Here is a 21,992-nt window from a genome sequence, read left to right as displayed (position 1 = left end):
TCTTTCACAAGAAATTCAGCTTTCTTATTTTAGTTAAAAAGTTAATGGATAACTCAATGCCTTAAGCATCTTGACAACACATATAACTGATATCCTAATTTATTGAAACATGTTTTCACGCAGGAATTTATTTTCTGAAGTATTACAGGTATTGTAGAAATTTGTGTTTTACTCCTAGAACACATTCTTGCCCTTCCTTCTTCCATCATCATCATCATCATCTTTGCTTCATTGGCACTCACTTAATTCTCACTTGGGAAGACAGACCCAAGTATGTTGGGCAAATGGGAGTAACTGGCAGGAATGGCTTGGTTAGAGATTCAAAAAATGTATCTAATTTCTTCACTCAAGGAGCAGCTAGAGTTAGCAGCTAACCCCACAAACACTGCTGATGTTTTGTTCATAGCTGTGCAATAATCTTTCATCCCTACAACAGGCCAAGTGAGCTCAGCCATACCTGCTGCCCTGTGGGCAGGATCAGACTCTGGATTCCCTGTCACTTTTTTTCCCTAAGATTATTCTGCACTTGCTTAGACCCATTTTGGTTTCCATCCTTCTTTTTTTCTTTTCTTTGCCTTTGTCCTTACTTTCCCCTTTGAACCTTGCAAGTTCTGGCAGGAAGAATAAATCATTTTGCCGCAATGAGAAAGGGGTATCTTTTATCAGTATTCATAAATACATACCAGTATTGTTGTTTGCTTTCCTGTTTCTTTCCCCTGGGCATTATGCTTTGATTTTTAATTCAGTGAAATCAGGAAGGCAGAGAGAGATGCACATGATCATTAAAATTAGTGCTTAAACTTCCCTTATCCTCTATACCCACCTTATTTAATTTTCAGCTTCAGGCAGTAAGGTCCTATTTCTTTCTGTCACATGCTATTACATTTCAGTGTTCTTTTTTTTTTTTTTTTTTTACATACCTCTGTCACTCAATAGTATCTTCCTTCCTTCTTCAACTCCTGCACTTTACATCTCCTTTTTTTCCAGTTATCTGTAGCATTGCCCTAAGTACTCTTAACTGTTTTCTCTTCCCTGGCCAACCCCCATTCAGTTGCTGTTCTCTGTATTTGTAAACGCTGTCTGTTATGTTACATAACTGTCAGAACCCAAATAATAAGAGGAACATTTTGTCAAAGGGCACAAAAGGAAATATTTTAAACAAGTCTGCAAAGAGGTACCTAATGCCCCTATTTATGCTTTTTAGAAAACTATTGATGCAATACAGCAGCAGCAGGTTTATTTAAAGCACAGTAATTTATGATTTTCCATCATAACACAAAGAGCAGCTTTGCAGGTTTTCTGTGCCTGGGTCATGTTGGTTTATTGCATCAGTGTGTGAAAGTTAAGAAAAATGTAACTTCTTGCAACAAATTAGCAGTTCCTGTTCAGAACCACCATCAAAATCACCGCCTTGAGGGGGAAGAAGAACTTACATAAGCAGTTCGGGTGAAGGAAATGGCATCTGGTTTGGAGGTTTTTTTGTTATTTGGAAATGTTGCCTGATAAATAGGTGAACTTACATACAGGTATCTGAGTTCAGTTGAGTAGGTGCTGATGGCCCTTGGGAAAGTGGGAAAGATGTTTTGGCATCTTTTTGAAGCAGAAACATTCATACGAATACGTCCAATATTATTGTTATGAGTGATAATAAAACCTGTGGCTTGCATCCCACAGTTCCATTCCATCAGAATGCTCCAGGCTATTGTGGTTATAAGAAAATGTTTGGAGTTTAATCCTTTATGCCTCCCTTATGATATGACACACAAAAATGGTGGGATTTTGAGATGTGTGCACTACAGTGGAAAAGGTTTTTATGTTCTAGTCAGCAAGATACATCAGCCAAACCTTTCACATCTTGGGAAAAAAAAAAAGCTTGGTGTTCTTTTTGGGTTCTTTTGATTAGCAAAACTGTACTCAAACACTCACAACGCAGTAAGAATTTACTCAGTATCATCAATATTCTGTTGTGTTCATTGGTGTAACACCATTCTGATGTTTGTTTTGTTAGCAGAGTGCATTGATACATTTATCTAGTACTCAAGGACCTATTGAAGTTTATCTGTGCCCAGAGGAAAATGATGCCCTCAGTCCAATGAAAACCTATAGTCAGGACCACAATGGAAATATTTCCAAAACCATTTCCAAAGGTAAAATTATTTCTTTGCAATACTAATGGCCTTTCTTCAAGCTCACATTAAAGGTTTCAGTTTGAACTTTGGGTTTCCAGCTTTTTTTGTTTGGCTTTATTTTTCTAAGAAGTGGAAAGCTAAGGTATGAATTTTTTCACTATGTGTTTCTGGTTGACATAGTCAGAAATAAGTTTTCATTTGCATCATTTGTTTAAAGTAAGTTTCCTATTTGCATATTGGATGTAACCAAAGTGTACATAATACTGAATACAGTTTTGTTCCTTTGAAGTTTTCAAATAAGAAAGTAGCAGTAAAGATCCACCTCAACACCAGAGGCAGAAATCTTTGTGTATGGGTATATGTGAAGCTACATTGCTTCACTGATGACATCTGGTACCTAGAAAATTCTCAGTTTTGACTATGATCTCCATTGAAAAATGGGCGTCTCACTATGATTTATTTCCCCCTGTAGATGTTTAAATCTTGTTAGATAATGTTTTAATAGAACATTCAGAGATGATAGCAACATGAGAAGCAACATCATTTTTGAGAAGCCCTTTGTAACACATCAAAAACAAGCTAGAAATTATATGGAGGCCTTTTTTTTATTGTTGAAATTATGCTTTATGAAAGGCCCTTAATGCAGTGGTTACTTTGTTTGATCTGTGTCTGATATTTCTACTGATACTAAATGTGGCAACCTCTATTTTTTTATCTCCCTCCTGTCACAGAAGTGGCTTCTGCTAACTCAGGACAAGGTGACTGCTCAGTAAATATGGCAACAATCTCTCCATTGGCTTCTCCAGCCAACCTTCTACAGCAGACCGAGGACCAAATTCCCTCAAACTTTGAAGGACCATTTGTGAATTTGCTGCCTCCTCTGCTTCAGGAAGATTATTTGCTGAGCCTTGGGGATGAAGAAGGCATCAGTGACCTCTTTGATGCTTATGATTTAGAGAAACTTCCTTCCCTGATGGATGAATTTATATACAGCTGATTGTCTTAAGTGCTGTCCGTATCTAAACCATGTTTTTAGTGGAATCAAAAAACCTGCCGTCACTCAGAGTTGTCCTCTACTTACCATAAAATAGCATTATAAAATAAACTAGGCTCCTGAACAGTGCTGAGATTTGAATTGAATTCTCCCTGTAACACCACAAGAAACAATGGAAGGCTTTTACAGCAGAGCCTTCTCCTTGACCCCGAGCTCCAGAGCCTTGCGAGTCAGCAGGTGCAAGCAGGTGACCGTAGATGTTTTGTCTCCACACTCCCCCAGTCTCTGCTTCCCGTGACAAGTGGGCTTACGGAGAAGGGCTTCATGAACTGGTTTAGTCCTAAGTAACAATTTTGTAATAGTATTTCAGGTCGTGCCTTCTGCAGAGAATGCATGTCTCTTGAGTGTCACAACATGGATTGTACACGCAGTGAACGTAAATATGAAGTAATGCAAAAGAGTGGAATGGGATTCTTGAGCTACTTGTGGGAATGTTTAAATTGCTGTCATAATGCTCATTTTGAGCTATGTAGATGTCTCATTATGAGGTCAAATACTTATGTCCTTAAAAGCTTTTAATGAAAAGAAAATACACTGTAAATGTAGTGTATATTGCAGATATTGAAAAGTATAAAGTTCTGCCACTTCTCGTAGTAATCGCAGATTTTTAAAAATGCTTGTGTGTGTGCGTGTGCGCGCGTGTGAAAGTAGTTTTTGTTGGTTGTTTTTTTTAAACTAGAACGAAGATGCACAGTTCAATTTTACTGCCCCCAGTGTGCATTAGAACTGGTACAAGAATTTTTGTGGTACTAAGTGGGGCTTCATGTTAAGTGCCTACTAGAGATGCACTGTGGGTTTTTCCCTCTATGGAAAACACTTATGCCAAGCTTTGTTTGTTCGATATATCATATTTATCTCAGTGGGTTAGCTTCCTCTGCTTACAGCTTTTTATAATTCTCTTCGCCAGCAAAATGGAACTAATTTTTTTCCAAAGTACATAACTGTAAGTACCACATCAACTGAATTGCATTTATTTTTTGAAGATCTTTGCTAGTATAGTATAGTACCAATATTTATTTTTTGAACGTCAGAGGAATTCTAAGAAGTCTTAAATAATTTTTTTTTTCTTGAGTGTAAAATATTTTGCCATGTTCTGGGCTAAATTAATGTAATGTTGATTAGATGATGCCCATATAATCTTTTTGTTTGCATTACTGTTGTGCTTATCTGACATACTCAGAAAATTAGTACTATTTGTACTGTAGTAGAATATTATGTATGCAGGTTTTCTGGTACCATTGAGTTGCTGCTATGAAAGCTCACACACGAAAAGCCAAGAAGTCACAGTACTAATAAGGAAACTGTATGACTGTGTGGGTTTTGGAATATAACAAATGTATAAAGAGCAACACATAAAGAACTGTTAAACAGTGTTAAGTGTGTGTTTATATGTACAAATGTTTGCATAGATCATTCAGCAGTTGTATTTAATTTGATATATGTTCTCGACTCACACTTTAGTTATCTAGCAGTTTTGTACAATAGAATTAATTTGTAAACACTGCCAGAATATTTTCTAGCTGGTTTGTAATTTTTTAAGAGTTTTTTTAGATGTGGATCTGTAAATAAAATTGTAGTATTTAAAGTTTTTGTCTTGTGGAAGAGGAAAGTAAAAGTTGTGTGAGCATGAAGATTTGCGAGACAAAGGGGCACTTTTGCGAGGGAAGAGAAAATGAAGACTAACGCAGGCCATCTTTTTTTTTGTACAAATTAAACACTTGTCCCAGTGTGTGTGGGCAAAATACTAATCTAATTTAGCTTTGCATTGTATGCTAGTTTAAAAAAAAACAAAAACAAAACAAACCTCTGTAAAATACTGTAAAAAAAATGAAAAAACCAACAAAAAAAGCTTTTATGGTGAGTTTTGTAAATAGATTTACTAAAGGGTGACATGTTCTCTAGCTGTGATCTTACCACTTCAAATGGATGTAATTTGAATAAATTTTGTATGGTAATGAATCAATAAAAATGGAATTTTTTAAAGACTTTAGATTTGTATACAGCTATTTAAATTTTTCTTACTCTTGGTGCTGGTCATACTGTTTCTTGAAACCTGTTACTGTTTTCATTATTAGTGCAAACACTCATTTGACAGATAGTTTCAATCCCATGCTTTTTTATGATGCTAACAAGTTCAGTAGGTTTTTTAAAGCCAGACTGAAACAAGAATAAAAGACACAGCAGGTGCTCCAGAGGTTGGCATTCTACAAATTATTTTTATTTATTCCCTCTCCTCTCATATGAATTATGAACAGACTTCTTGCAAACTTGATAGAAATGGTGTTATTGTAGGATTAAATAACATGAAAGCACTTGTTGAGGATCTGCTTAACCTGTCTACTGATAATTCTCCAGAAGTTTCCTAATAGTAGCTTTGAAAAGAAGTGTTCTTGAGTCACTTCCAACAGTCCCTTGCACCAGACCCGTATTTACCAACTTGTACTTCTTTTCTAGTATTGGTGCTGCACCTTTTAGATACACAGCCATCTACCAACTACAAAAAAAGGGGAAAAATAAAGGATAATAAAATCACAGCAATATGGTTGGTTGCTTAAATGTTGTACCTCTGAGCAAGTCATTTGTGTCTTGTCAACTTCCTGCACACTAGAGGAAGGCTATTACTTTCTCTCTGCACCTGTACATATTCAAACATCTGCACACAGCACTACTGCAGGAAAATTACAAGGAAAATTACAAAGGTCCTCTCTATATTTTTAATAAATAATAAAGGAGGGCCAGAAGTCTGTTCTCTGATCTCCTTTCGAAGCAGAGGTGGCAGTCAATAACTGCTGTACCTCCCTGGCCTGTTCTGTTTCTCTGTTCTCCAGTTGCCATAAGCACTTTTTCATTTGCCCCTAGAATCTGCTACTGATTACTAATTTTCATGTCATTTTCCCCTCTCTTTCCTTCTGCTTTCTGTATCTGCTTTGCAAACTTGGGATGTGCTGAGATGCAGGATAAAAAAAATCAGCCAGTTCAAATACTTATTCCTGCTCCTCCAGGCTAGCACAGTGTACCTCAACGTTATTCAGTGTACAAGTATTAGTTCCAGGGAGGTTTTACTGGGGCCTGTATGTGCTGCATTCCTTGGCTGCCAGCAGATGGAAAAGGTTTTGGAAAAATCTGTCAACATAGCCTGGATGATAGGCAACTATTTATTCCTTTACACACAGGAAAGGAGTTAAAAAAAAAAAAAAAAAAAAAAAAAAAAAGAGGTTCATGCTCATGTACAGCAAGGACTCATCCACCTACAAATGACAAGAAACAGTAACTATATTCCTTTATTCCTTTTGACTTCTACCTGAAAGAATAAATTGCACCTTGGTCTTGATGCAGACATGAACATTTCTGTTGTAGAAAGAATGCAAGATATGTGAGGTACTTTCTGTAGCATGAAAGAGCTATATGTTTAAAAGCACCAAATTTAGGATATGTCCTTTTTTTCCCCCTGTTTAATTATGCACAATGCCATTAGTGTTCCTGCAGCCAACATTTCTCAACACTGAGTGAACCATGAGTCTGAATAGCAAAGTCAGTGGAGTGATCCTAACCAAAGCATAAACAAGCAGAATTTATCTCTTCATTCTGCTTTTCATGCTGAAGTAAGATCTGCCTGGATATTACTCTACAGCTAAGCAATGATCAGAAGAAGGCTTGCTTGGCCTTTATTAAGTCTGGGAGTTTCTTTACCCACTATTTTCTTTCTAAAACTTGACAGGAAGAAAGTATCATATACAACAGAAAAAAATGGACTGTTACCAGTTCTGAGTGGTGCTGAATGTTGCTCACAAATGACCAACCAGATTCTCCTGAATTTCAAGGGCAGAGGAAAAAAAGATCTAATTTCTTGTGTCTCTTTTAGGACTCATTTTTTTTCTGCATACCTTTCCACCCATTTCCACCCAGAACTGATAGTTATCAGATAATTGCCATATAAAAATTTAGCCCTCACCTCCCTGGCCATTTTCCTTCCCTAAGGATGTTTTTTTGAGATGCTCTAAACCCACTAAGGATGTACTTTTTACTAACCAGGACCAGGACTAAGTGAGATTTGGATTTAATTTTCCTAGCAGTTTTTGTATTTTTCCAACCACCTACTCCTGGCAAAACCTGACTTCAGGAGGTAACCCAGCCCGAGGCTGGTGTCTTTGAATCTACCAGCCCTGAGGAGTAGGAAGTAAGGTCTGCAGGCAACTTGGAAAGGATGAATTCTAAAGCTCTTCTTTGGACACTCAAGGAATTGGAGCATGTATGTTCCACTATCTCCAGCCCAGAGAAGGCCAGCACTGGAAGTTGTACTCCCAGCCACTGTCACATAAAAAGCACTTTTCCCAGGTAGATATGGATAAACTTCCTTCTTGTAGTCAGGAGGTAGTAGGGAATTATCTGCTCCCTTCTCTCCCTGCTGTGCTACCTGCTGTCTGTTTAGGTTACTAGCAATGTGCTACAAAGCAGTTTAGGTTTGTGAGCTTCCATGGCACTGGCAGAGTGCCTTCCAGTTTGTGGCTACATCCTAGGGCTCACCAGGACTGTGCTGGCACAAGGGCTGCTTGCTGCTCTGAATTCTTGGCAGCAGGACAAGGTAAAGGCTCTGCTGGCTCATGCTGGAGCTGATCAGTGTGGCCTATTTATGGCACTAGGTATGGGACTCATGGGTTATTCCTGCCTGGGAGCTGCTCTTGGGGATCACTGCCTCCCCTTAATGAGCAGTGCTTGTCAGTGCTGGCCCTTTGGAGAGTTTTTGGTTATGTCTTGCAGGCTGTGCTTTGCTCTTTTGGTCAGCTGTAAGCCAGCACTGGTGTGTGCCCAGCTGGGTTTTTAACCAGAGCAGCAACACTTGGCTGGTGGGGACAGCTGTGAGGGAGGGCAGTGCAGTGCTCCCAGCAGAGAAAAGATGAATTCAAGGACTGTGAAATACTTTCATGCATGTGAAATACTTTGAACTGGGAAACTGAAAAGAAAAAAAGCAAAAGATTCGCTATCCTCATGAGGCAGCAGTTAAAATGCTGCTTGGGGATACAGATACCATGGCTACTGACCTGGGAGGGATTTCTTATTCCATAGGAGGAGGTCTGAAATAGATCAGCGTGGCTGCCTATTTTAAAATATTTCCCTCCATTCTCTCCTGGCTAAAAATGCCACAGAAGTAACAAATTACACATCAGACAGTGTCTCACTGAGAACACCATTGGAAAGTACTTGTGTGCCTAAACAAAGACCAAATAGGAAGGCAAATAGATCTTCAACTGTAACAATGATTCTATCATGAGACCAGGGTGACATTAATGGTGCTCAGTCCTGCTCAGAATGATTTGTTTTTAAAGATTGATTTAAGTGAAGTGCTCATTTCTTTCTGTCTCAGTTCTCTTCTTTAAATCTCACCTGTTCCTTTGTCCACATTTTCTCTTTTTTCCTTATCTTTTTTCTCTTTCTGTGAGCATTGTCAGATAAGCATTATATAAAGTAAGCACGAGTTTGTAAGAAAAAGGAGAGGGAGATGATTTTCATAATTACAAGTTGCCACATTTAACCTGTGAGTCTACCAACAGACCTATTGTGGAATACACCCAGGGCTTTCATTCACTTTCCCTCCAATTCCAGGGGAAATACAATCTGCTTTTTTCAGAATAAACTCATTCCAAAGGCTCCTTCTAAAGAGAGAAACCTAAGGTTTGAAATGCAGCTCCAGGAAATGGTGACTTTTACATTCCAAAGCTGACTACCTCAAAATAGAATATACCAAAGACACAATATAAAAAATCGTTTTAGGTTAGCCGTGTATAATAAAGCCAAAGCAATAACAATATGTTCACTCTCGACAGCACTTAGATCAGCAGGGACACTGCACATTTAATCTGCTCAGAGCTTTACCTTCAGCCACCCTCAAGCACACTGGTGTTTTACTAAAACATCAACCAGAAAAGTTTGGAGGAAAACACTCTCAGAAACTTCAGCCATCTGACACTAAATATTTTGGTATAGTTTATAGTATTCAGCAAAGTTGCCACTAACATTGTATTTTGAGGAAATTAACAATGAAAAATAAAAATAAGAATAAAGAAAGCGCGTTGTGGCCAGAAGAGGATTGAATAGCTCATCACCCCTTTGGATCAGATACATCAGCATCTCAGGCGCTTTAACTGGATAGCTATTGTTGGAATTGCGATTTTCCAATTGAAACGAAAGTGACTCTCCAAGGCTCCGGGAGCCCGCGCTCTCACCGGAGAAACGACGGCGCCGCGCGTTCCGCACTGTTGTGGCCTCCGCCGGCCGCCGTCCTGGCGCCGCCGCGCGCGCGAGGCCTCGGGGCGGGGCGCGATGGCGGAGCCCGGGTGAGACGCGGGTGAGTGTCGGGGTCGGGGTAGGCCCGGCCCTGGCCTCTTTCCCTTCCCTCCACTCCCTTCCTTTCCCGTCTCGTCCTTCCCTCCCCTGCCTGGCTGTGACGGTCTGGCCGAGTTCCCCTTCTCCTGCCCGCGCGATGCTCCCGTCCGCTGTGCGGCCCTCCGGGGCTGCGCATTAAATTCGGGAGGAGGAGACGAACGTCCTGGCGGGAATCTGCGGAGGGGTCGGTGGCTGGGATGCAGCTCGGGGATGGGGTACCCTCAGCGGGCTGGGGGCTGGCTAGGGGAGCCGAGCCCAGCCGGGCTCCGGGATGTGCGTGATCCAGGCGGCGGCCGGGCTGCCCCTCACCCCTGGGCCGCTCTTGTGTGTGTGTTTATTTGTATATATTGTTCGCATATTTACGTGTATGAGGAGAGACTGCAGAACTGGGTCTGTTTAGTTTGGAGAACAGAATACTGAGAGGGCATCTCATTAATGCGTATGAATATCTCAGAGGCGGTGCCAGACTCTTCAGGTGCTCAGTGACAGGACGAGGAGCAGTGGCCATCAACTAAAACGCAGGGAGTTTCACTTCAGCAGGAAGAAGAACTTTACATTGAGGGTGGCCGAGCACTGGAACAGGCTGCCCAGAGGGGTTGTGGCGTCTCCCTCTCTTGACACGTTCAAAACCCACGTGGGCACATTCCCTTGTAACCTCTCCGGGTGGCCCTGCCGTGGCAGGGCTGGATGGTCTTTGGAGGTCTCTTCCGACGCCAACAATTCCATCGTTCTGTGATGTGTACATATATATAGACACACACACATATACGTATGCTTTAAACTCGGTCTCTGTGTATTAGCCGTTTTCTTCTGCTCTGTGTGAGGCCGGGGATAGAATCCCGGGGCTTTAGCGGAGACACCTGTTGGTAAATAGCTGAAAAGAGCAGTCCTCTTCCACCTGCATGGAAGTTCTCCGTTGGTGTCTGCGAGGAGATTGAGCAGGGGTGACCAAACCACACTGGCACAAGGGAAGTTTTGGTTGTGACAAGATGTTAAAACAACTCTAGTTTTTTTAATTGCTCTCTAATGTTTTTTTAAAGAAAAACATAGAGTTCTGTAGGTGCAGCTGGGCTGTATGAGAAGAATACATTAACTTCTATTTTTGTTACTCTTCTCATTTCAGTCCATCTACCAGAATAGCTGCAGGAATTCATCTTTATTTTTGTTTTTTCGTTGTGAAGGAGATCTCATGCATGCATATGGAACTAGTGCAGATATCAAGTAATCTGTTTTAAAATAACTTCCGCTGTGTTTTAAATTAAAAAAAAATTGTGAATGACTTGAACTAGAATTTGCTGCTAATCTTTCTCCCTTCTTTCATTCAAAATTTTAAACTGATTGAAGACAGAATCTGGAGGAAGTCTGAAATAACTTAAATACATCTGACTTTGACAAAAAAAAAGACTATAGAAGAAGGATAAAAAGAACAGTGCTACTGCTCAGCAGACAGGGAAAATGTGGGAACTCTTCCACCTTGCCAGCCAGCGTGTGTACCTGGTCCACATGAGGTCCAACTCATGAGCGAGGAATGTATTTCTGCAAAGGGAGGATGAGTGCTTGTTGAACAATAACATGAATTCATGGCTTTCTGTCTGCTAGTTCTGCTTTCTCATGCCATATCTTTTTTCCTTTTCCCCTTCCTTATCCCCCCACCCCGCAGGTTTACTGTCCAAGAGGATTTATACCTTACTTAAAAAAGGTAGGAATTTTAGTTTGGCTGTATTCTTTCTTTCATGGGTCACTGAAATAAGCTAAGCTTATTTGTTTTTCCAGCTGCTCCATTATATTGGATATTTTTCTGTAAGAGAGAAAAAGTGGCAAATCAAAACTTTTTATTCCCTTCCTGATATTGATTTGATAACTTTACTTATTTGTACATATTTTCAGTGGTATAAGTTAGACATAAGAGATGTCACCTTTCCCTCATATTCTTTATTGCTAGACTTTTCACAAGTGTATATTTTGTTCACCTTTTGCTGCATTATTGTATAGATCCTGTTTTTTTTTTATTTAGAAGAATGCTAATTGCTTAGTAGCTTGGGCAGATACATCCTCTTTGTGACATCATTCTGTTCCTTTTTTAGTTAAATGCAGATGTGTGATGGTTCAGCTTGCATGAAGTTTTATTTTGAAGTATATTTTGCAGGATTGACTGAAGTACACATACTGGGATAATGCACTGTTTAACTTCTGTGTTTAACTTCTTATGTTCTTCAATAATTCATTTTCAGCATCTGGAAGTGTTTTCATGCCAGTAGCAAATCTTCATTTACTGAAGTATAAGTTTAAAGACATTGTAGCCTTGTTTTTTTGTTCTTCATTGTCTGTTAGGAAAGTGTTGTATTTTCCATGTAAACTGTGAAATACCATTGTATGATTTCCTTAGTGGGCTGTTGGTTTATGTAAAACACACGAATTTCCAATGGTACTTGAGACTTTATTCTAATTAGCAGTTACAGCACAGTGTGGTGTGTAATTAATGCAGTAACTTTTTTATAGGCTTTTCTAGCAAATGGCTTTTTTTGATTCTTGAAAACTGATCTGGATTTTCACATCTGCTGGGAGATACATATGCATATATATTTAGTTTCTCGTGGAAAATATAATTAGATATTAGCAATTTTTTATATATTATTCTAGCCAGATTATAGTATATATATTTTTTATTAGTTAGGTATAGTTGTTTAACATTCTGTACCTGAAAACAGAAATTTTTATTTTACTGTCCCAGTGAATGAACTAATTCAGATGAAAGGCATGTGTGATCAGGAATTCTAGGAATAGTTTGGTTTGTTTCAAAAAGACTGTGAAAGTGTACTTGGTTAGTGTCCACACACAGATAAGAGAGCCAGAATGGCCTCTGGAGCAGTCACTTGGGTTCTGTATCTTTTGTCCTTTTTCTGTGATGTGAGTGGAAGTACATCCATTATATGACATGATCTCACTATTTTATTATGACGCTGACACGATTAAAATTACCTGTATCTTGAATATGTTGTGTCAAAGGAGGTGAAGGGGTTTTGAGTTAGGAGATGACAAGGAATAGATGATTTATAAATAAGTCCTTAAGAATCTGTATGGTTTGTGACTTTCTCCCTGCCTGTGTTTGAGGTATCGGGGGAAGGGAGCATTCAGGAAATGTCTCTCCTTGTTTTTATGTACTCAGTATCCCTCATGTGTGTGATACATTGCACATATGCTTAGAGATACATCTGACTTTTCCTTATGAGAAATGTGCAGTAGATACAAGGCCTTGGTTTTGTATTCAAATGCTTTCCTAATGCCAATCTTCTTCCAACACTTCTTGAAGATGCCTGCTGCCTGTGAGTCAGTGCTTGAGGATATTGAAGACATTGTGTCAGCAGAAGATTTGAAGCCTCACGATCGGCAGTTTGTGAGAAGGAATGTTTTTCCCAAAGTGCGAAAACGCAACTCCCAGAAGAACGTTCAGACAGATGATGAGCCCCCAAGTGACAGGTAAAGTCTTACACTGACCCTGAGTTGGTGCTTTTCTTGTGTCTCATATGCACTTGTCAGATTTTAAAAATAAGGTGAAGTTTGTGTTATATCTTAATGTAAAATCTGTAAGATAAAAATGAGTAAAATAGTCCATATAGAATGTAGAGAGAATAAATAATAAATGCTAAGGAAGCTCCTTTTCCTAGTCACATTTTCTGTAGAAATCAGTTATTGCTGAGATGTTGATGAATGGAATAATTAGACTGGAAAAAATGGTTTCTGTTACGCGTTTATGTGTAAAGGATTTCTGAAAAATTGTCTGTTTAATCTTAATTACCTAAATATAACCTGAGCTCTTCAAAATGCACTTCTGGAGTAGCCTTTTGACTTCTGAAATGAGTAGTAGGAACAAAATCCTGAGAGGTACAAAAGGGTTGGGGTTGGAAGGTCATCTTTTCCAAACCCACTGCTTGAGAATGGCCACAAAAAACCGGTTGGCAGGACTCTGACTAGGTAGCTTTTGAGTATCTCCAGGAGATGGAGATTCTGCAGTCTCCCTGAGTAACCTGTGCCAGTTCTTGGTCATTCTTAGAGTGAAAAAGGTGTTTCCTGATGCTAAGAGGGAACCTCCCATATTTCAGTTTGTGCCTGTTGGTCCTGTAACTGGGCACCACTGAAAAAAATCCTGGCTGTGCTTTCTTTGCACTCTCCCTTCAGGTATTTATAAACTTTGATGAGATGATCCTGAGCCTTCTCCAGGCAGAGCAGTCCCAGCACTCTGAGCTGTTTCTGTTACGAGGCGTGTTCCAGTCCCTTCAAGATCTTTATGGCCCTTTGTTGGACGTCCCTGTCTCTATTGTGGGTGTGTCCTGTCAGGGCCCAGGGACTTGTGTATGCTCAGCGTGCTGAAGTGTGTATTCTCTGACCCAGTCTCCTTTCATGAAGGGTACATCAGCCTTGCTTCAGTTTTTAAACCCGTTTTCTGCATCCTGGGATTTGCAAAGGCTGTGCTTCTTGTGTGTACATCCTGCAAGTGACATGGCAAAATTTCTTTTGAACTTGCTGTTTTATTTCAGTGGAAATAGTATGCAGTAAGCAGGAAATGCATCTTTGTGTTTTTCCTACTTGTGATTTCCATAAGAACAGAATCAACTTTCTGCTGCAGTGGAATTGATTAGAGTATAGGTCAGCTCAGTTATTGATTTTAGTTTCTACTGCAGGTCTGAGATCTGGGTTTTTTCTTTTTTGTTTTCTTTTTTCAAACATTAGTTTCAAGTTGATGGATAAAATTTCCCTAGATTATAAAAATGAAAATAAATTGTGTATGGAAATTTAATTTCCTGTGTAGAAATAAAATTCTGGGTTTTCACTGGTGTTCAAAAGAGATTTTATAAGCATAACTATGCATTTTTATCTGCATGCATAAAAGTGTGTTGGCCCCAGTCTGCCAGGAATGTATGGACAGCTGAGGTGATGCTCTGCAGATACTTCACACAAGTAGTTCATGCCCCAAAGCATTCAGGTACTATATATTCTCTATCAGGCTGTGTTTTAGTGTTTTGTACCCAGGAAAGCACATTGAACATGCGTTGTTTAGACAGCAGGAAGTCTAAATACCCTGTGTTTGCAGTTAATGATCATTAATGTTCCATCAACAAATTTCTATTTTTAGCTAGGGGAAGTGTCTGTTAAAAAGAAGCGTGGAGGGGGAGGGGGAGAAAAAAAAAGCTGTAGGCAGGGCGCAGTATTGTGTTCCAGGATGTGTGGTGTTCTTGTACTGGCATCTTTAGCTCATTGGCAGTTATCCCAGGAATTTCAATGAGAGCTTCTTACAGAAGTTTTTGTTGGTTTTTGGAGCCTTGTATGTGCTAGCTCCACACTGCCTGTCTGCCATGCTGCTTCTGTAGCCCGGAAAGGTTGGGATGGGGGCTTTCCGCTGTTTGTGTGGCTGGTGGCCATCAAGTTAATTTATAGAGCTGGCTTGTGTGGAGGGAACTGCAGTCAATGCATGCTGTAATATCAAAAGGTTGCAGTTTGTTTGCTGGTGACCTAATTTCAGTGCTGTCACTTGAAGGTAACTTGTTACATGATATGATAATTTTGGGAACTTTGGGGAATTTAACATTGGTATTTTTTTCTGTGTTTATGTGTTTTGTTGGGGTTTTAATGTACTGATTCTGTTGTTATCCTACAGCTCCTGCACCTTCTCCATGCTGAAACTATTTTCTATCTCTTTTCTTGCTAGTTGTGGTGGATTGACTCTACCACAAGGGAGAGAACTGGAAGAGTAAAAGTGAGAAACCTTGTGGGTTGAGATGAAGACAGATAAAGTGAAGGAAGGAAGGAGCAGGGAAAAACCCCAAGTGATGCAAAAGCAGCCATTCGCCACCTCCCACAAGCAGACTGGTACCCAACCAGTCTCAGAACAGTGGTTATTTTGGAAAGACCAAAGGCACAGCTTTTATTGCTGAACATGATGTCATCTGGAATGAATTATCCTGTTGGTCAGCTATTCTGCTCATGTTCCTCCCAACCTGTTGTCCATCTGCAGCCTGCTTGTGGCGGGATGGAGCACAGTGAGAAACAAGCAAGCACTTTTCAATGACAGCTGAAACACCGGTGTGTTAACACTATTCCAGTCACAAACACAAAACACAGCCCTATAGTGGTTTTGTTACTCTACCCCAGCAAGGCCTAATACCCATTGCAATAAAATCACATAATTACTGTTTTTCCTCAGCTGTTTTGCAGTAGTTACTGTTTGCATTGCTTATTTTATGTTTGAAGAATTACAGTTCAGTCAGTTCAGTGGGCTTAATGGGGAAGCTTGTTCATCATTTAACTTGCATTTCTCATTCATTTTTACTTAACAGCATTATTCCTGGTGTTCAGAAAATCTGGATTCGTACATGGGGATGTTCTCACAATAATTCAGATGGTGAATACATGGCTGGACAGCTGGCCGCATATGGATACAAAATTACAGGTAACAGTATGAGTGAGCCCTGTAATTCAGTTTTTCTGGGATGAATGTTCAGAGCTGTCAAGCTGTCATCAAATGTTTTCAGTCTTAATTATGCTTTTAAAAATCCCCTTCTGATCCCTTTCTGATCTGAAGGTGAGGAGGTAAAGTGTTTTCCTGGCATTAAGCAGAATGAGTGCTTTCAGAATGGTTAGATTTTTCTTGACAGGGCAGACATCGGATGGATGCAATTCAATGCCTTTTTTGGACATTTTACTTGCTAAACTGAATTGAAAAGTTTTCATAAGAGTGGATGGGAAATATATTAGTTCTTGGTTTTTAATTGTAAATGGTGAAACCCAAGGGAAGGAGGGAGAGAGGCAGTGTTTTTACTTGGTGATGTGTGTGTTTGCATTGGAGCGGAGGTGGTCTACTCCAGGTAAATGTTCTTTTCTTTCAGGAGGGATGATCAGTGTGATAGAGGTGGGATGATACAGGATTGTACCTCCTAGGTTCCAAAGAGCTGAGAATGCTATTTCTCTTTCCCTTACAAGTATTTTAAAATGTCCCCATCATCTTGTCCTGCCTTCCCAAGCCTAAAAATACTCCCAAACTTGTGGTTATGCTGACCACATTTCATTTCCTTAATGCAAAATATGCTGACAAAAGAATTAAAAAGTTGGATTAATACCATGTTTCAATATACAAGTATTATCTGAATATTTTTGTATAGCTTTTGACTAGTCAAAATAGAAACTTAAATTTTATTAATTAATTCAAGTTCAGGTGTGTCTTGCACCTAAACTTGTATACTGAAAGACTTTCAAGTTGTCTGTTCTGACATTTTTCTAAAAACAATCCTGATTTCACAGAATAATTTCCTGATTTTCACATTAACGTGTTATGATACCATTAAACAGTTGCATCTCATTTTCCTTCATTGCTGCTGATCTTTCTTATGCAGAAATAAGACACTAAATTATTCATGTGCTGAACTACTTTAGGGAACCCAAGTGATTATTAAATTAGTAGTACAACACTGGAGTAGGTATGCTCTTTCCACAGACAAGTGGAGTACTGGTCCAAACCCCCTTATTTGTGGCAGCTGTTTGTATAAGATTGCAAATATGTTCTCATTATGGCTTTCTTAAATTTAATTCTTCTTTACCTTTGTTGTTCCCATGCATATTATTCCAGAAGCTGCTTTTGGATTGTGAAGATTCAGATGACTGTTCTGTGCTTTTGGAATTTTACTAGGAGAGATGTAGGGAAGATAGGGAATGCAGTGAAGGAAGGAACTATGTTAAATTTTTGATACCTTATCTTTTTAGAAAATTAACTGTTTATAACATTAGAATAGAAATAAGTCTACATCTAGAATCTGAAACTGAGACTTAAAAACCTAATAAAAGTTGCAGTTGCTGGGAGAGGGGTCCCAGAGTAATTTTGGTAGTTGTAAATGAAATTGATCACTAGTTTCTAGTCATTATTAAATCTAAGTCTTAATTTAGTTTATGTTAATGTACGTACATATATTAAATGGAACAAACAAAAAAGCCTCAATGCTAGATGATAGGCAGAAATTACGCAGTGCAGTTTCTTCTTTTTGAAATTAAGTAATTCTTGTCAGTCTGTTCTTAAGAAGACACGTTTGGCTTTTTTTTTATTTAGTCATCTGGGAAGTTCAGATAGGCTGTCAAATAGGGATTTAATCTTTTTGTCCAGTGCAGTGAAGCAGCTCCTCAGTAACCGTTGCTTAAATGATCCAAAAGTCAAACTTTTCTTGAAATTACACTTAACATTGTTTATGGTATGCAAAAAATAAGAAGGAAGTGTTTTGTAAGAGCTATTTTGTAAATCAATCCCTGTGTTGCTAGAATTTGTTAGTTTTATGTACCACTGTTATAATCTTGGGGAAAAGATAGAAATACTCACTAAGATGAAAGATTGGCTGTTGTCACAGTGTTTTGGACACCTATTACTTGAACGTGTTTGGTGGATTAACCTATTTCTTACATGTTCTAAGCCTTTGAGACAACACTTCTTGGAAAGATGCTGGAATAAAGTTCTGGCTTTAGAAAATAAGATGTGAGCTTTACTTGCGGTTTTTGCTCCGTTATGAAGGAGTCAAACACTGTTTCTAGTGTCTTCTGTTTAATTGCAAGATTGGAAAAAAATATAGAAGGAAGAAAAGCAGCATCAGACAGACTCCTGTTGCTAACTGGAAGTTGTAACAATGCAACCTGCCTTACAGGTTAACTTATCTGAAACTGAACATGGATATAATGTCCTCCTTGCTTTTCATGTGTTTCAAAAATGCTCCTTCTGTACAAGCACCCTTTGTTGCTTCCAGGAGTGTCTATATCCAAAGGTGAAAACTGAAGGCTGTACTTATCACAGCAAAGATTACCTCTGTCTGGGGAGAGACCGGAGTGTGAATCAGCAATATACAGATACTGCAATAACAGCAATGGTGATTAAAAGTCAGGGACTGCATCAGCTTAAAAATAGGCAAAGGGAAACCAGCAGAAGAGCTGAATCTATTTTTGTATCTGCTTTTACAGTGTGAAGGTGGGCAGCATTCTGAACAAATCTTGCATACCATCCTATGGGAACACAAAGCTCCTTTATAAGCCTGAGCCACACAGAAATGTGTGGCCCAGCTGCTGTCAATGTAGGGCTGTACCGTGGGTAGTTGTTCGTATTCTGAAAACGGTGTAGCTGATGGTGGCTTTACTGGTTCTAAAACTGGTTTTGGTTTCTTGGCAGCATGACTTGCTGTATAGTTTAGACATGCCTGCAGACCTGCTGGAGTGCTCCCTGTGAGATACGCCCTGGAGGAAGAAACTCTCATGGTACAGACTGCCTGTAATGCCTGCTGTGAAAAACAGGAAGTGGGCGAGTTGGGAGCTTTCAAATATTGTGAGCAAGATTTTTGTTTGGAAGGGACTTAAGTATGTTTGCCATATAGCTCTCTTTCTCTCTGAAAAATGGAACTGCACATTTGTAGTCAGACATGGAATGCTTTGACTTCCTAAGGGGGTAGTTCTATTCACATATGTTGACGTGTATATTTCTGGTTCTGTGGAATTAATGGATTTTGGCCCAGCTTTGAATGCATTTTGGTGGACCAAGACATTAAGTATGCTTGTTATTTTATACAGGTTGCTTCTGGCTCAGGGCAGTTCAGGTCCAAAGCATTCCCTCCTTAGCCATTGTAAAACATGCTGGGGGTAAGAAAGGCATTGCTAGTAACGTAGAAACATCAGAAAAATGAGCACTAACTTTTTCTTTGATGGAAACAAAGCAAAAAACTGCTGTTAAACATTCAGTGAGGGTAAACCAGTCACAGTTTATCTGCACTACATTTTCATGGATTTTAGAAATAAATGCTAGCACAGAACATACTTCTCTAGCATGGGATTCTACAAACTGGAATTGTTTCTGCTAAATCAGTGCGCTTACCTTTGATGTAGCACTTAGAAACTGGGTTATGTTACAGACCTTTAGCTTTATTTGTGCAGTTTTAGAGTAATCTGAAATTAGTTCAGGCATCCTATTCACTGTCGCAGAGATTTCTTCTGTAAGTGTTGGATGCAGTGTTGCTGGCTGTGTAGAGTTCACTCCATTATTGTGTTTAGTTGACAGGACTTGTATCAGTGAGACTTGCCAGTTCTTACTGTTTATAGTCCAAGTTACATGTCTTATACCTCTGTAACTCCCTGTGCAGAGAATTTATGTATTTCTCTAAAGGAAATATCAAATAATATTTTGAAATCCTGTTAAAGAAATTATGTGGGGTTTTTTGCCTCTTCTACTTGTTAATTTTCTAAACACTTGTCAGTTTTGCTTACCAGTGGATATAACTGAGGTATCATTAAGATTCTCCATCTGCTTAAACAACACATTTGAGTAGAAGAAAGAAGGAAGAGGACAAGGAAGAAAGAATGATCTCCTTAAGACCTCATGTTAAAAGAAGACAGGTGTAAAAGGAAAGAGTCTGCTGTTGAAAAGCAGCAATCTAAAATGGACTTCAGTATTTATGGCATCGTCTCGTGTTCATTGTGTTGCATAAGCCATGCTTTCGTAGACTTTGGCCATCCTCATACAGATGCAGCAAAGCGTGCTGCAGCATGAATTTTATTCATCCAAGAGTAAAATAAAGAAAATTACTAAGACTGTACAGGTATTGATTCCTGGGTTATGAGTCACTTCAGTATCTGGTCCTTTGTTTCAAGTGTTGTCTTAAAAGTACTTTTGTACTACACAATAAAATTTTAATACTAGATTTTGATTTATTTTATTGCTTTAAAGTAGAGATCTCTTTAATAAGTTACTGTATTATTAAAATAAGCTCTCTGCAGCCTGCATAATGGTTGATGAAGTATTTTGACTAAGATCTCTGCTGGTTTCCAGTGTATACTCTTAGTTGCTCGGAATCAGCAGTTGGTCTTTCCATTTTTTGCTCTCCACCCTGCTGATAATGCTCATCTGTTCCTTCATAAGTATCATGTAAAATTGTAGTGACTACTGTGTAATTTTTGGGGTGAGCCATTCTCATTGTGAGGTATTTTTAGTATTCTTTATTAAGCTAAAAGACAAATCTTTATTAGCTGCTCATGAAGTGCCTTATTAGTCAGAGAATTCAAGGTTAGTCTTTGTGTTTGGATTTGTACTTTTCAAATGGTGGTGAGTGCAGTTCCAATTTAGAAAGAAAAGATAATTTGCAATCCTTCTTGAGGGGCAGGGTATGCACAGTGTGTACTTAAATACGCAAAATACCCCACACTACTTTTCTGTTGATAAGTGTTTCTGTTTTCTCTACAACACTGCAGTCATGAAACTGTCTCTGAAGCAGCTGAGTAATGGAGAGAAGTGAACAGAGATGTAAAATCTGGTGCTTTGTACCCTCACTGAAGAATTCTCCCATTGTTTATAACTTGTAGAGTCACAGCCCTTTATGACTTTTGTGTTGCTTGATAACCTTACAGGTTTACCTGTTCTGCCACAGATTTTCTTTCAGATTCAAGCTGACTCCTATTTCTGGATGTAAAAGCTTTTAGATTTTGATACTGAGCGAGGCAGTAAAGTAGCATTTCTGTACCTATTGTCTTGAGATAATTGCTTTACAGTTCCAGTGATGCACATTCCTGCTGTTAGAAGATCAGAGTTGCTGCTTGCCATGAGTTTGTTTTGTGTGCTGATTCTTGGTGCTCAGGCTTGAAAAGTGTGCTCTGACATGCAGTTAGTATGGGAATACTTGGGATGTGAGTATGAAGGTTTTCTTCCTTTTAAAATCTGAAACTTTTATGGTGAGATGGTTAGGAGGATGAGGAGAGAGGGTGAAATGGGATGTAGTGGGGAAGAAAACAGGTGAGGCTCATGGACGTAGCAGATGGAGTTGAACAACTGTAGACGATCAAGATTTCCCAGTTCTTCGGAAGGAATAGATATTCCCAGAGCATCCAGAGTGTCCTATAAGCCAGTGAGAGGGACAGTGAGTCAGGATATTGTTGGGATGGTTCCTTGCAGTACAGAGTTCATACAGTATCATGCTGTGACGCATCTGCAGCACTGCATGTTCCCTAAGTCTCTGTAAACTAACGTATAATTGTGGTTTTGGCAGCTGTGTATTACTGCTCCAGTGTTCCCTGTAAAACTTCCTAACCCATGTGTGGCTAGACTTCTGTTACTTATCACTTCTGGCTTGTAGCACAGTGCAAGATATATGACCTCTTTGCGGTGGGGTTTTCCTACCTCGGCTTCCTCAGGACCAACTTCTTATTCCCGTTGGGCAACGTTCTGTTAAGTGGGGAGTCCAGCTTTGAGGATGTTGTCTCCGTTACAGGATAGAACTCTGAGTTCTCAAACTGGGTAATGTGTCCCCTGTTTGTGGGGGAACTAGATAAGAACTAGAGTCTGTTTTCTTCTCATAATGGCATCGCTGCCATTAGTGCTTGATGTGACAAGTGTGTACTGTCTTTATCCTCTTTAAAATTGTGTATTC

The 21,992-nt window shown here is 39.3% G+C and overlaps 2 protein-coding genes across 4 annotated transcripts in view; both read left to right on the top strand.

The window, feature by feature from the left end:
- Positions 1–5,173, top strand: part of E2F3 (E2F transcription factor 3) — a 42,101-nt gene extending 36,928 nt beyond the window's left edge. Inside the window, exons 6-7 of one of the 2 annotated variants that reach the window (XM_050970960.1) lie at positions 2,012–2,147; positions 2,861–5,173. In XM_050970960.1, the coding sequence (XP_050826917.1) occupies positions 2,012–2,147; positions 2,861–3,126 (402 nt within the window). In that variant the 3' untranslated portion in view covers positions 3,127–5,173. Of the gene's footprint in view, positions 1–2,008; positions 2,148–2,860 lie in introns of both variants that reach the window. The other variant, XM_050970959.1, reaches the window with a different exon arrangement.
- A 4,271-nt stretch (positions 5,174–9,444) lies between these two features.
- CDKAL1 (CDK5 regulatory subunit associated protein 1 like 1) overlaps positions 9,445–21,992 on the top strand; it is a 378,008-nt gene continuing 365,460 nt past the window's right edge. Inside the window, exons 1-4 of one of the 2 annotated variants that reach the window (XM_009093895.4) lie at positions 9,445–9,526; positions 11,225–11,263; positions 12,875–13,041; positions 15,897–16,009. In XM_009093895.4, coding sequence (XP_009092143.2) covers positions 12,875–13,041; positions 15,897–16,009 — 280 coding nt within the window. In that variant the 5' untranslated portion in view covers positions 9,445–9,526; positions 11,225–11,263. The remainder of the gene's footprint in view (positions 9,527–11,224; positions 11,264–12,874; positions 13,042–15,896; positions 16,010–21,992) is intronic. The other variant, XM_030241687.2, reaches the window with a different exon arrangement.

The sequence above is a fragment of the Serinus canaria genome, chromosome 2, assembly GCF_022539315.1.
Source record: "Serinus canaria isolate serCan28SL12 chromosome 2, serCan2020, whole genome shotgun sequence".
Classification (NCBI taxonomy): domain Eukaryota; kingdom Metazoa; phylum Chordata; class Aves; order Passeriformes; family Fringillidae; genus Serinus; species Serinus canaria.
This window is presented reverse-complemented; position numbering and strand designations above follow the sequence as displayed.